Here is a 15,419-nt window from a genome sequence, read left to right as displayed (position 1 = left end):
TAAGAAACAGGACAACATATACATACATACATATATATATATATATATATATATATATATATATATATATATATATATATATATATATATATATATATACACACACACACACACACACATATATATATATATATATATATATATATATATATATACACACACACACACACACACACACATATATATATATATATATATATATATATATATACATATGTATACACACACACAAAAATAATCTTCTACTACTCATGCACAAAGCATTTGACATTGGCAAATGGATCTATCAATCCTGAGTTTGACTGAAGGCCCCATCAACCATACAGCCTTACCTATTTTTCTCATTGTTTTTAAGACAACTCTTTCACTGTCTAATAGTTTTATTTCTTCAAATAAATTACCTGATTTGCACTCCAGTCAAATGGACAAGCAATCCAATAAGTCCCAAGAATTAGATCCATAAGGCAAAGTACAGTGTCACTGACCAGTACTTAAAAGGTTGCTTACAGGCAGTGTGTTTTTTAGCATATGTAAGAAGAAAAGAATGTGGAGAGAAAAAAGGGAGCACAATGGCTCCTGTGGCGCAAAAGTAGGACATGCATTCTGCTACATACTATGTGACATCCTGTCCTTCTGTTAGAATATGTAAGAGAGAGAGATTCTGCCCCTTGTTGTGTAAGCTGGAGAGTTACAAGAAAGACAATCATGGATCCACAATGTTCAGTGAAGTGATGAGAACCTTAAAGACAAAATAATCTGCAAAATACACGTAACAAAGGCTACCAAAAAACTCCATTAGAAAATTCTGTGTGGCAGGGAAAAAGCACCCATAATTGGTGACACTTATGCCCCTCTGATGGTTCAGACCAGGTTAGAAACCACATAACCTTGACACTCCATTTTACATGGTTTATGAAGTGCTCCCTTGAGTGCAAAACATCAAGCGAAGTCTACATGGCTTCAGTTCTTAGGCAAGAGCTGTTGTGCTTCAGTGTCTGCCTTGCTGTTTACATGTTAAGTTACCATAGAGATAATCCCAACTGGGCTTTTAGCTGATCTCTCTCTCCGTGGTGGCATACAGCTTTCTAAATTCATAAATGTTAAATTCATAACATCTGTGTCTTTTCAAGTGATACATTGTGAAATGGAATATCCAGCACATACAGAGTTTTAAACACAGATATGCAGGTCAGTCCAATATAACAGTAAAAATCCTGTATTATTCCAATCAGGACATCTGATCCAAGAGGCTGTGAAAAAGTATGGCGATCCATGACCAAATATCAGAAGATTCTGAACAGTTGTAAATGGAATATTTTGTGTTTTGCAGTATAGCATACAACAGTCCATTATTTTCGTGTGGCAGCAGCTGTGGAAGTGGGTCCAGTCTTATTGCTAGTCCGGCGAATGGGCACTTTAGAGACAGGGATCTTGGAGCGTGCTACCTCTGTTTTCCCTTGCAAAGAGTGGTAGGTTGCAGTAGAACCAGGTTTGATGGGAATTTTGGACTCCCTGGGCATGCTGACTGTCCCTATTGTGGGACGAGCTGCCGAGTCTAGTATATCTTCATTGCTGTAAGGTAGGACTGGGGTAATGGCCCCTGATTCAGTAGAGAGGTCACTCAGGGCATCCTTGCTGCTGCTCTCCGGGGAGAGAGAAATCAGGGTCTCCTCTTCATGCACTGGTGTTGGGAGGCTCCACTGTCTCTCTTCACCATTGGATTGGGCATCTTTGTGGTGCTGTTTTGACTTCCCCCCACCACTTACAGGGATCTTACTGAGAGTTGTGGGCTTCATAACTAGGATCTTCTTCTCTGGTTTATAAGAAGAAGCAGGTTGGGGGTCCTCCACCACTCTTGGGATTGCCACATCTTCTAGTCCTTTCTCTCCCCTTGGAACATAACAGGGTGCAATGTTTGGAGCAGGCCTGGTTGACAAGGTTGGCAGCAGGGAAGACCCAGAAGGTAGAGAAGTATGAACAAGTTCTGGCTTATGTGGAGGGTTTTCAGAGGTAGCAGATGAAGTTGCAGGGGTTGCCTGATTGCTAGCTGCAAAGTGTTTAGCAACATGAGGAGGTCCAGGTTCGGCAGGTGACACCTTTGGGACAACTGACCCTGACCCATTTTTTTCAGTCTGGGACTGGAAGGGACCTGATTTTATTTGATGAGCAGATTGCTTGGGCTCAGGTTTGATGATAGGTAAAGTGTTGCGGCTGGTTGATAATCCAAATGTAGTTACAATTTTGGGTCTGATCACTGGAGCGGTTGGGAGAGGCTTGGTTGATGTGATGAATGGAGGATATTTGGTTACTGGAGCACTACTGTGCTTAGTATCCTGGGCTATGGAGTGAATGGGTCTTGTTATAGGTGTGGGACAAGCAGTTGGGGTGGGTTTGGTTGTTGGACTATGGGTGGGCTCAGTTATGATGGCAAAAGCAGCAGCAGGCTCTGCAGCTTTTTCTGCGAGTGAGATAAGAGTTTTAGAAATAGTAGCAGGGGAAGGGGCAGGAAAAAGGGTAGGGGAAGGTTTAGGTGATGACTCAGGGGTAAGTGGAGATGTAAAGGTGAGAGTAGGTTTGGTTGGAATAGTTAAGGTTGGTGTGGTTGGAGGGGACTTAGGGATGGTAATGGGGACAGATACGATGTTTGGTGATAGAATAGGGGAAGAGTCAGGGCTAAGTACAGGGGATGGGACGGGTTTTGTTGTAAGACTAAATGTAGGGGGAGATACATGGGATGGGATAGGTTTAGTTGAAGTAGTAGGGCTTGGAGTAGATGGAGGTGAAAATGTTTGTTTTGTTGTAGGGCTAGGCATGGGTTTAGGTAGTGTAGATGAAGAAATTAGTTTTGTTGTAGGAGAGGGTATAGTGGAAGAAGTAGAGCTAAGGGTAGGTGCAGCAGAAAGTGTAGGTTTAGGAGCTAATAAAGCCTTCTCCTTTTTCAGAGCTTCACCTGTGCCAGCTTCTACCTCCACACGACTACTGACTTTGACCCATTCTGCTTCTACATCTGCAACAATATCACCACCACCTGCTAATGAGTCCAAGCTCAATATGGATGAGATATCTCCAAGTAGCGTGCTCAGCCTTTCATTAGTTGATGGTTTAGCAGCTCCACTCACCTTATTAGTGTCCTCAGGCTCATGGTCATCCTGTGATGGAGGGGGTTGTGGTTCAAACTCTGATTCATCTGTACAGTGACGTGCAGGCCTTGGCGTCAGGGTCAGGTTTTCCTTCATGATTTCCACACTATTAGAACGAGAGGCAAGGAGAGGAGGACCAGGTAAAACATCATCTTCCTCCTCCTTGTCTTTCCTGTGCCAACGTACACTCCCAAACAGACTTTTAAGGCCTTTCCTTTGCTGCCCAGATCTGTGAGACTCAGTTTGGGCCTCTCTTTCTCCCCCTCCTCCCTTCCGATTCCGCCGAAGCATGCTAAGGAAGCTCAGAGATTTGGCAGAAGTGAGAGAAGAGATGGATTGTCTGGTCGAGGTTGACTCCAGATTATTCTTCATGCTTGTCGAATCGTCCAATGCAACATCCTCTTTGTGACTGTCCTCCTGGTCTAGGTCCACTGATTCTGCCTCTGCTTCTGGAGCCATTGTCTCTGTTAATCCATCTAGGGTTTTGCTCCTTGATGGGGGTGATTTGAGTCCACCTTCACCTTTAACACGCACAGAAAAGATACTGGCTACTCCACTGCCTGGCTTGCGTTTGCTGAACAGCTTCAGTGCCTTACGTATTTTACCTGGAGGCTGAGAATCGCATGGTGGGGGCTCGCAGCTGTCTGGCTGGGCATCCATGTTAATACTCCTCAGCAGCGTATCAGCGTGTCTATTGTTCTCTCTCAGCTTTCACCCTAATACAAATCAATTACATATGTTTCATTTGAAAATGAAAAAATATAAATATCGTTCTCCTTGCCTCTGATTATGTAGATTGGCTCATAATGTGTATATCCGTTTCTGTTCTTGCTCTTCTTCTATCACAGCTCTCTTTCTATCTCCCTCTGTCCCACCTTCCCTCTGCCCTGCTGCTCTCTCTTTCTCTCTGGCTGCTCCAGTTGGTTTCCATAGCAACTGTGGGTCTAAGCAGCTTTCATCAGCAATGGAGCAGAGCCAAGGGCTGTCATCATACTACTCCAGACACCGCTCTCTCTTCTCTTTTTCTGCTCTCCAGTCTCTCCTAGTCTTCTATAATATTTAGAGAGATCACTTTATTAATCCCAGAGGGAAATTCACAAAAAAGAATTTCTCTTTCTTTCCTGTTTACACAACAGTGTATGTTGCTGTACTGTATATTTCAACCATCAACATTTCAGCTTTTATGCAAAGAAAGGACAAAAAGAGTGCATCTTCAAACAGCTTCTAAAAATCAACCCCTGGCAATTTTATATGTCACTCAAAGACACTTCAAATTCAAATAAGTATGGTCTACTCCCTAAATCTGCATTTACCTATTAGATTATGCATCCATATTAATGTCATAGGATTATGCATTATGTATTAATAATTCAGTTCTCTGTCTGTGAGAATTGAAACATAATTTCTTCCCAAAGTAATGGGGGGAGAAATTGGGGAAGTGGATTTCCAACAACAACAACAACCATCAACTAAACAGTGGTTTCTACTATAAGAGAATACTAATTATTATTAATATAATAATATAATTATAATTGAGCAAGTACCTTTAGTAAATCTCTTGCTACCAAGAGCAAAATCTATTTTTAAGTAGTTTTATGCTGTTTATTTGATAAAAATAAATAAATAAATAAATAAAAGATTCATTTTGCATGAATCTGTACTATGTATTTTTTTTAAAAAGGTATTTCAGCTTATATCAAGACTAACACCCTTAAGGCATCACTCACCTTACTAAACTGCTCCCTGGCAACAAAGAATTTTTTCATAGTGAAAAGCTAGAATCACAGCCCTACTCATACTTTCAATCAAGAAATAAATTTTAAAAATAGATGGAAATGACGGTTTAACATATTTGTAAAAATGTAAAAATCATTAACCGTACCCTACAAGCTGGATTAGGTAACAGAAAGAATGCTTTATCCTAATGCAAGAATAAAATGGTCTGTTCTACCCTATGCATACAAGATGATATTCTTGAATGTTTCCCACTTTGGCATTGTTTGCCAGGAGTAAAACATACATTAAACACTCAAATGAAAAGGAGAAAAAATGTGGGTGGACAGAGTGATGCATATCTTCTTCTAAATGGAGTTAATAAAATTTGTCAGTGATTTTGTTAATAACAATAACAACAATAATATAATAGCAATTATCAGGGTCCAAGCACCTTCAGCACATATCGCTCATAGTGGCCAGTTCTTCCCAAGTTATACAGAGTAATAAAAATAGATGAACATAATTTAATAAATATAAATGTCTGAAATTGTATGAAATTTTGCTGAAAGCTATTTGGCTGAGGGCGGCCATGTTTTTGAAGTAACCCAAAAGAAATTAAAATCCAGTTACAAATTAGCAGAACAATTCAGAACACCGGATTTAAGCTCAATTAGACATTAAGTTCCTGAGAATCAGCTATTTGAACTTAACTCTGCCTCCTGTCAAACTTTGTACACCTCCTCATAACACTGGTCTGAAGGCACCTTTCAAATTTCATGGGGATCCATACAACCAGTCCTCAGTTACAGCTGTTTAGTAAATCAAGCTCTGCCCCACTTGTATTGATTGGCACGTGGTGGCAACGTTGTTTGCAAATCTTGAGGTATGGTGGCCACAATTTTTTTTTTATAAATGTGTTTTTATAATGTGTTTTTGATTATTACTGAGATTCACACACACCAAAGTATTTTGACATCAAGATTGCGAAGACTGACCAAAAATAGGAAATGGTCCAATAGGCAATTCTTTATTTTGAGCAAAAGAAATAATATAAGAATTTTCACTGTACACCTTATCTTCCAAGATCTATGTTTATTTTTTTGTGTTCACAAACATGAATAGCGCCCCCAATTTTAGTAAGATGGCATCAGATAGTAGTAGTTCTCTACAGATTAGCCCAGATATGCACTCTACCTAATTTCCACTCAATAGGACTTGTAGTTCCTGAGAAACAGTTATTTGAACTTAGCCCTGCCCCCTATTGTATGACCACCCCAGACTTTGCATATCACCTCAGAATGGATTCATGTACACCAATCAGCCATAACAGTGTTATGCCAGTGTTACTATCATTAAGACACACGGTTTCTGAATATTATATTACATAATATGTTTAAAGGCATGCCAAAATTGCGGCGAACCAACACAAATTTTGGGCTAGCGCACAAACACCACCCACCCCCGGGAAACAGAAACCCGGAAACACTTAGCGCTGCCACACCCTGTTCTGGTCATTAGGTTTTGCTGAAGGCTTAAAGGCAGCCCGGAAAATTCACTAGCTCATGGCGATACTTCCACCTGCTGGAAAGAAATGCCACTGCAAGCTGTTCTGTAGTTCCTGTTCTCACTTACAGTATATTATAGCCGCGATGAACAGTCATTCTTCACCATTTTTTTGGAAACAGAAAACCACGCCAGCGATTATAAGAATTACTTTTTTTTAAACCCGTTTATTATTAGTCTTAGATCATGTGGAGCCTCCGCCGAACAAGTCTCTGTTTATGAGCTGTTACTATAGAAACAATAACTCATTAGAACAAATACATCTTCGCGACATATGCGCAACGTCTCCATTTTCATCTGGAAGGCGTCTTATTTAAAGCGTTACGGATAAGGTGGCTTTCTCAGCGATTTCTAGCAAACGCATTTGCGATGTTCATGAGTTATGAATGATGTAAATCCGATCTTTTTAAGATGTTTATAAGATCTGGGATACATTATAAGATATATTGGCGATACGCCTGATTTATGTACGGAAGACGTCACCATTTTACTACACTACACGACAAATCACATGTAGGGTCATATTAGTACTATAATATAGAGCTAGCTATTTTCCTTTATATCCATCCATCTTCTGTACCGCTTATCCTACACAGGGTCGCAGGAAGCCTGGAGCATATCCCAGGGGACCTGGGGCGCAGTGGAGGGGATACCCTGGATGCAATCACGCACACACTCAGACAATTTAGAGATGCCTATCAGCCTACAACACCTCTCTTTGGACTGGGGGAGGAAACCCCGAAGCACAGGGATAACATGCACGCAGGGTGAAGGCGGGAATCGAGCCTCTAACCCCAAAGGTGCAAGGCAAGCGTGCCAACCATTAAGCCACCATGCCCCCTATAGCCATTACACCTAAATAGCAAAAAAAAAAAACTTGAACAAACATTGAAAACACCCACTAAATGCATATAAAATTATTAATTTACTGAGTTAAGAGTATTAGTATGGAATCCATTTTATGTAATTGTTGCAATAAATACATTATAATAAGAACATTTTATTTTCCTTACAAAAACTATTTGAACAGACCCTAACACAACTAAATACAGTCTCCTCCAAAGTATTGGAATGTCAAGGCTGGCTTCTCTGCGAGGGTGCGGAGCTGCTGCAGTCCTTATTGGCAACCAGCTGTTCTTTGTTCCTCTGCCCCGCCCTGTGGCAATGTGCTTGTTTGCAGTCCACAACAATGGTGCTGAAGTGGTGCTGTCCCTTCAGCATCTGGGCAGCAGTCATGTGAGGAGCGTGTTGTGGTTTGTGTGTGTGAACTGAAGGCCCACCATCACAAGTGGTTAGTGTTGCTGCCTCACAGCTCCAGGGTCCTCAGTTTGATACTGGGCTACATACTCTGCAGAGTTTTGCATGTTCTTCCCATGTCCGTGTGGGTTTTCTCCAAGTTCTACAAACCCCTCCCACCTCCGAAAAACATGCCTGTAAATGGCTACATTAAATTGCCTGTCCGTGATTGTGGGAAACTTCGTAAAACAGTACAAAGTTATTAGTAAAGGGCCAATGTGGCAAAGGTGTTTATGGCAGGTGTGCTCCTGCTGATTTCATTTCAATTCAATTCAATTCAATATTTTTTGTATATGCTTTTAACAGTGGACATTGTCACAAAGCAGTTTTACAGAAATATATAAATTCTGGAAATAAACTTTAAACTGATAAATTTATCCCTAATAAACAAGCCAGAGGTGACAGTGACAAGGAAAAACTCCCTGTCTCCATTCATAATGTTACACCCCTAATAAATAACACTGTATATGATTTAACATCATTGCAATGCATTTCTCAGGATTGAGCTGGGGACACTGGCTCTGTGAGGCAGCAACACTACTCACAACACCACTGTGCTGACCTGTTAATTAATATAGCGGTTAAGTAACTTAATAGTATATATTAATACTATATAAAAACTCACAGGATTTTGAAATTGACTGTCAAAATCAGTGAGCACATGACACAGGCAGAGCTAAGAGACCTTCAGACGACCTAAATAAGCCACTTAAAATAGAACACAGTCTATTCCAGACATCTGGATCTTTTTCCAACATCTTCCAGATGTCTATGAACTCATTTGGTAATTTGATAATGCACACCTTCTGTTAAATAAGATTCCAGCATTCAACCGTGCTGTGATATATATATATATATATACAGTACTGTGCAAAAGTCTTAGGCACATGCAAATAAAAGCTGTAGAGCAAATATGCCTTCAAAAATAACAATTTGGTGTGACGATCCTTCGCTTTAAAAAAAAAAAATAGTAGCCTCAGGTACAATAAGTGCAGTTTTATAAGGAAATTTGCTGTAAGTTTTACTGAGCATCTTTCAGAACCAGCCACAGTTCTTCTGGAGACTTCACTTCTTATTTTTGCAGCAAAACCCAGCAGCCTTCAGTATGTTTTTTGTCTGAAAAGTGGTCTCTTATGTAATATGCTGCTTTATTTACTGACATACAAACATTTTTCTGTAACATTTAATTTTGTGCTGGAAAACTAATGTTTGGAAAAGCTGAGTAGAAGACCAGGAGAAAACTGTTCAAGTAGGCTGCCAAGAAGCCTACAGCAACATTAAAAAATAATTGCAGCAATTTCTGGCAAGTACTGGTTGCTCCCTACATGTGACAACAATCTCCTGAATTCTTCATATATCTGTGCTGTGCAGTAGGGTGGCAAGATGGAAGCCTTTTTTACCCCTTACAAAACAAAAAACAAAACATCGAAGCCTGGCTAAAGTTTGCAAAAAATAAATCCACTCTCCCATAACCATGTGGAATAATGTGTTATGGCCTGATGAGACCAAAGTTGAACTTTTTGGCCATAATACCAAAAGACCAAAAAAAAAAAAAAAAAAAAACCAAAACACAGCAGTTCACCCAAAAAAATAGGAAGAAACAGGGTGGTAGCAACATCATGCTTTGGGGCTGCTTTGGAACTGGGTCTTTCATGGCGGAGGGAATAATGAATAGCTCCAAATACCAGTCAATTTTGGTGCAGAACCTTAAGGCTTTTGCTAAAACAACCTGACAGAAGTAGAATGCTTTTGCAAGGAAGAATGGCAAAACATTGCTAAGTCAAGATGTGCCAAACCGATTGACTCTTACCCATAAAGATTGAATGCAGTGATAAAATCTAAAGGTGCTTCAACTAGGTATTAGTTTAGGGGTGTGCACACTTATGCAAACAGATTACTGTTCATTTTTTATTTTTCATTTTTTCCCCTAAAATGATTCTTATTGTTTTTCACTTTAATTTATAGCTGCAATTTCACAATAAAGATAGAAAAGTTTCTGATGGGATTTATCTTGGTTTCATTTTTTTTTACATCAAAAAACCTGCCAATTGGGTGTGTACACTTTTTATATTCACTGTATTACAATAAGGTAAGACATGCAACATGATCAACTTTTTATGCATTCCGGTAGTCTTCTTTTCTGAGGCATTCAGCATTTATTTTTTTTAAATGAAAGACTTCTTGTTGTTTAAGCAAATTCTTTCCTTTCATTCCATTCCTTCTCTGGAATTATTTTGTGAGGCTTGGCACTATCTGGCTCCAGCACCTCATAGTTGCATGCATTCTGCACTCAGGATACAGAAGTGTCTATATTTATAAATAATGATTTAATTACATCAGACTACAGTTAAATCTGACCAAGTTCTAATGCTAATAACGTTAGAAAAAATATATAACTACCTGAGGCTGAACTTAGGAAACGATTAATTTTTCGAAAACACCTACATGATACCAATCATTTGAGTGAAAAAAAAAAAAAAAAACAGCATACAAATATCTTGGACCATCTTTACTTCGCTGAACCTGTTATCAGTTTATGTTATTTTATTTAAGTCTGGGGTGTACATTTTGTGCCATTTGTGAGAATTCCAAAAAGAACATCATTACTTTACACTTAGACACAAGTCCCTCTAACTAAGTTTTTCCAACATTCATTTTTTCCCTCTCAATTTACTTTTTCCCTTGACTAATGCATGCTTGGCTTTCATTTTAACTCCTAACGTATACATTACGTGTATCTGTACATTGTAGATTAGAACTGAAATGTACCATATGTATGCAGACAGTTTTTTTTTAAATTAAATATCAGGTAACTGACTTAAAAGAATGTTGGTTGTTAATCTTTTACATGTTTTTATAATGTGTCTGCAGCCTATTAGGATTTGCTGGAGTAATTGCTGCATTGTGTGCATTAGACTGCATGAATCACACTATATTAAAAGGAAATCAGTGCATAGCATCAATGTTCAGGAAGACTATTAATTTACACACTGAAATCTAGTAGTAACAAAGTGGGCTTTAACAGAACATGAATACAGAGCGCCTTAAGACCTGTCATCAGTCCCTGACTACCAACATTAAAGGCAAAATGGCCTGAGTCAGTTCATGACTCATAGTCTCAGGGAGTCTTGGCCTACACTATATAACTGCTTAGAGCTTGGTATTAGAGCTTAGCGCTGACTACCTTACTGTATGGTTTTGCTTTAAAAATATTTTTTTTAAATAGAGGCAGTCATGGATTAATGGATAGAGAGTCGGCCTTGCAACCTGAAGGTGAACCTGAAGGTTGTGGGTTCGAGTCTCAGGTCTGGCAGGGATTATAGGTGGGGGGAGTGAATGACCAGCACTCTCTCTCACCCTCAATACTATGACTGAGGTGAGACCGAACCCCCAAACTGCTCCCCGGGTGCCACAGCAAAAAAAAAAAAAAAAAAAAAAAAAAAAAAAAAAAAAAAGGGGGGGGGGGGGCTGCCCACTGCTCACTGCTCACTGCTCTGGGTGTGTGATCGCTACTGTGTGCACGTGGATGGGTTAAATGCAGAGCACAAATTCTGAGTATGGGTTACCATAATTGGCCTCAAGTCACGTCACTTCATGATAGGAGACATTTCACAAGACAATACTGAAGCAACTAAAATATTAAATTTTAATACATTTATTTCATAAGGATAGCAAAAGGGAACCACTGCAATATCAACACATTGTTTTGTAAGAAAAGTAGATCAGGATATATAATACAAGGTGTGATTTTCCCCTATTACACTATGTAACACAATTTTTGTTCCTGGGTAGTAAGTGTTATTTTCTAATTGCTAATGCCTCAAAAGTATAGAATGGCTATTAATCCACTCATACTTTGCTTTTGTGACCAGGACATTGGTACTTTCAAAATTACCTATTTTCATTGAGAAAACGGGCAATTTTGCATCTTTCGTTCACATAAAGTCAAATAAAAACATGTGAATTTTAACATGTATTTATACTAAAGTTACACAAAAATGACCACAAAAAACTAGAAGTGAATGGTTACACCAAAACGACTGCAAAAAATTTAGAATTTTGTAAACTGCTTTCACAAAGCAGCCCCCATATATAGTTTCCCATCATGTTCTCGTTATATCGTCCTTAATAGCTGCGTTCAAAGTCCAGTATATCCTAGTGGAAGCGCTTGCCTTGCCCCTCTGAGTATATTCCCATGTTCTCATTGAATTTATCAAGATGAGCATCAAGAATATGGACTTTGAGAGACATCCTACAGCCCATTGTGCCATAGTTCTTCACCAGAGTCTGAACAAGCTCCATATAGTTTTTGGCTTTGTGATTGCCCGAACCACTGCAACAAACCTGTTCCAAGCCTCTTTCTCCTTCCTAGTGAGCTTCTTGAGGAATTCCTTGCACTCCAGGATCTTCTTTATCTGTGGTCCGACGAAGACGCTGGCTTTAAATTTTGCCTCAGACAGCTTAGGAAAGAAGTATTGAAGGTACTTGAAGGCTGTTGACTCTTATTTAGAGCTGTGACAAATTGTTTCATAAGACCGAATGTGATGTGCAGTGGTGGCATCAGCACCTTCCAGGGGTCCAGCAATGGCTCCCACTTAACGTTGTTCCTCCCCACAGTGAACTCGGCCAGTCACGCCTTTGGTAATGCGCCTTGGTGTCTCTGCTGTCCCAAAGACAAAGATAGCAGGCAAACATGGTAAAAACCAATGTCAGCGAAGAGGCGCCACTTGTTCAGGCTACAGGTGATTCTGATTGCAGACTGAACATTGCCTTGAACATTGTGGCAGAAGCAGAGCCCATCTTGATGGGTGAAGAAGGTGGAAAGAGCTTAGGGATGCTTCCAAGGACTTGCGACTTGCACACTTTCATCCACCAAGTTCCACTGCTTGAACCTAGACATCAAAAGTTTGCCATCAGACTTGGTGAGACCAAGATCTCTGATCAAGTCATTGAGGTCTTTTTGGTTGGGGTGGTATGGGTTTCTCTCCTCAGCTCCAGCTCTGAAATTGTAATCTGGATATACATCATCTTCCTCGCTCTCTGACTTGCTGCTTACTTGTGAAGAAGGCTGCTATCTGTCTGGAGGAGAAGGTACAGGAAGCTCAGGGCAGTTTGGCACCGGGGCAATGGATGAATGAAGGTCCGGATACCTGATAGCCACTCCGAAGTTTGGAAGGGTCCACCATGCAGAAATAGCAGTTGCTTGAATTTTCCGTGGGTTCCAGCAAATTTCTTGGGATAGCAAACTTCATGGCTCTCTTTTCCTTTCTGTACCATCCTGCAAAAGAATAAGGTAAAATTATTTAAATAAATTTATTTCACCCATGACTTATGTGTAAGACATTCTCACAATATTTTCTTTATATATTTTTCAATAACTTGAAACCAATTATCCATCTTAGCAGTGCTATTTTTTTTTATTATAATGGGCAAATTAACATCTTTTTGTTCACATAAAGTCAGGAAAAAAAACAACATATTTTGAAATTGACCTTTTTTTATGTGAACAAAAAGATGCAAATTCGACCGTCTTCCTAATGAAAATAGGTAAATTTCAAAACACCAATATCCTGGCCAGGATAAATAATAGCAATTTTCTATACTTTTGTGGTATAACATATATATATATATATATATATATATATATATATATATATATATATATATATATATATATATATATATGGATTGAGATCTGGGGAATTTGGAGGCCAAGTCAACACCATGAACTCTTTGTCATGTTCCTCGAACAATTTTTACACTGTGGCAGGGTGCATTATCCTGCCGAAAGAGGTCACTTCCATTAGGGAATACCGTTGCCATGAAGGGGTGTACCTGGTCTGCAACAATGTTTAGGTAGGTGGTATGTGTCAAAATAACATCCACATGTATGCCAGGACCCAAAGTTTCCCAGCAGAGCATTGCTCAGAGCATCACACTGCCTCACTATTTCAGCTACTTGTTTTGTACTCTTGTACTATTTTCACTATTGTCACCAAGTTAACTTTAAACAGAACTGTTTACTGGTCGGCACTGCACTGGGACTTACTATGCCCATTGTCTGTCCCAGTAGTCATTGTACTGTCTTGTACTATTTTGTGCTGTCTGTACATTCAATTCAATTCAATTCAATTTTATTTGTATAGCGCTTTTAACAATGGACATTGTCACAAAGCAGCTTTACAGAAATAAATGGATTCACAAAAATATATTGTAAATATTTGAATTTATCACTGTGAATTTATCCCTAATGAGCAAGCCAGTGGTGACGGTGGCAAGGAAAAACTTCCCGAGATGATATTAGGAAGAAACCTTGAGAGGAACCAGGCTCAAAAGGGAACCCATCCTCATTCACCCCCAGCAGCAGCGAGCGAACTCAACCGATGAGAACTCCAACCAGAAGTAGGACATCAGGATGGGTCAGGCAGCGAGGAGGAGCAGAAGGGGTCAGGATCACTGGCATCTCCGGCGTCTCAGAAGTAGCATGTGTAGCTCGACATAGAGTGAGGGAGAGAGAGAGATGGAGAGAAAGGAAGAGATTGTTAGGTGAGCTTTTGTCCTCTAATGGTTAAGCACGATGTACTTTGCATGCAGAGTGCAAGCAGGGACTCCGGCAGGACTAGCTTTGACAGTATAACTAAAAGGGAGGGCCAGAAGCTAACATAGACATGAGGGCACCCTGGGACATAAGGCAGCCAGCCACTCCACCGTCGACAAACCTGAGTGAACGTGTGGGAGTGGGGGATGACAGCATCCAAACATCCCAGTTCACCACAACACTCTATGCCTGTGAAACCCTCCAGACCTGCCCCTGTACCTAAGAAAACTATTCACAAAAGGCTTGACTAAACAAATATGTTTTCAGCCTTGACTTAAACACTGAGACTGTGTCTGAGCCCCGAACCCTAAGTGGAAGGCTGTTCCATAACTGTGGGGCTTTGTAAGAGAAAGCTCTACCCCCAGCTGTAGCCCGCATTATTCGAGGTACCAACAAATAGCCTGCACCTTTTGATCTGAGTAGGCGTGGCGGATCATAAAAGACCAAAAGTTCGCTCAGGTACTGTGGCGTGAGACCATTTAGTGCTTTATAGGTGAATAGTAGTATTTTATAATCAATACAAAATTTGATTGGGAGCCAATGCAGTGTGGATAAGATAGGGGTTATGTGGTTATATCTTTTGGATCTAGTAAGGACTCTTGCTGCTGCATTCTGGACTAACTGGAGCTTGTTTATGCATCTACTGGAACATCCAGACAGTAAGGCATTACAATAATCCAACCTAGAGGTAACAAAAGCATGAACTAATTTTTCTGCATCGTGTAGTGACAATATATTTCTTATTTTAGCAATATTTCTGAGATGAAAGAAAGCAATCCTAGCTATATTATCTACATGAGCTTCAAAAGAAAGACTAGAGTCGATAATCACACCAAGGTCTTTTACTGCTGCACATGATGAAGCAGAAAGGTCATCCAGAGTTATTATGTAATCAGAAAGCTTACTTCTAACTGCATGTGGTCCTAGTACAAGTCTTGTTAGAATTAAGTACATGTTTACACTTGTGCACTTTATTGTATAATTTATGTAGTCCCATGTAGTTCTGTGTTGCTCTGTGTTTCTTATGCAGCACCTTGTCCTGGAGAAACGTTTCGTTTCACTATGTACTTGTATATGGCTGAAATGACAATAAACTCCACTTGACT

General features: G+C 39.8%; 1 protein-coding gene across 1 annotated transcript; it reads right to left on the bottom strand.

Moving 5' to 3' along the window:
* Positions 1–171: 171 nt before the first annotated feature.
* Positions 172–4,015, bottom strand: si:ch211-244c8.4 (APC membrane recruitment protein 2). Its single transcript, XM_026909767.3, has one exon. It carries the CDS (start codon positions 3,798–3,800, stop codon positions 1,350–1,352), a length of 2,451 nt encoding a protein of 816 aa, XP_026765568.1. The 5' UTR covers positions 3,801–4,015; the 3' UTR covers positions 172–1,349.
* Between the last annotated feature and the right edge of the window lie 11,404 nt (positions 4,016–15,419).

This window comes from Pangasianodon hypophthalmus, chromosome 17 (assembly GCF_027358585.1).
Source record: "Pangasianodon hypophthalmus isolate fPanHyp1 chromosome 17, fPanHyp1.pri, whole genome shotgun sequence".
Classification (NCBI taxonomy): Eukaryota; Metazoa; Chordata; class Actinopteri; order Siluriformes; family Pangasiidae; genus Pangasianodon; species Pangasianodon hypophthalmus.
The sequence above is the reverse complement of the archived record's forward strand: the minus strand, read 5'-3'. Positions and strand labels throughout refer to the sequence as shown.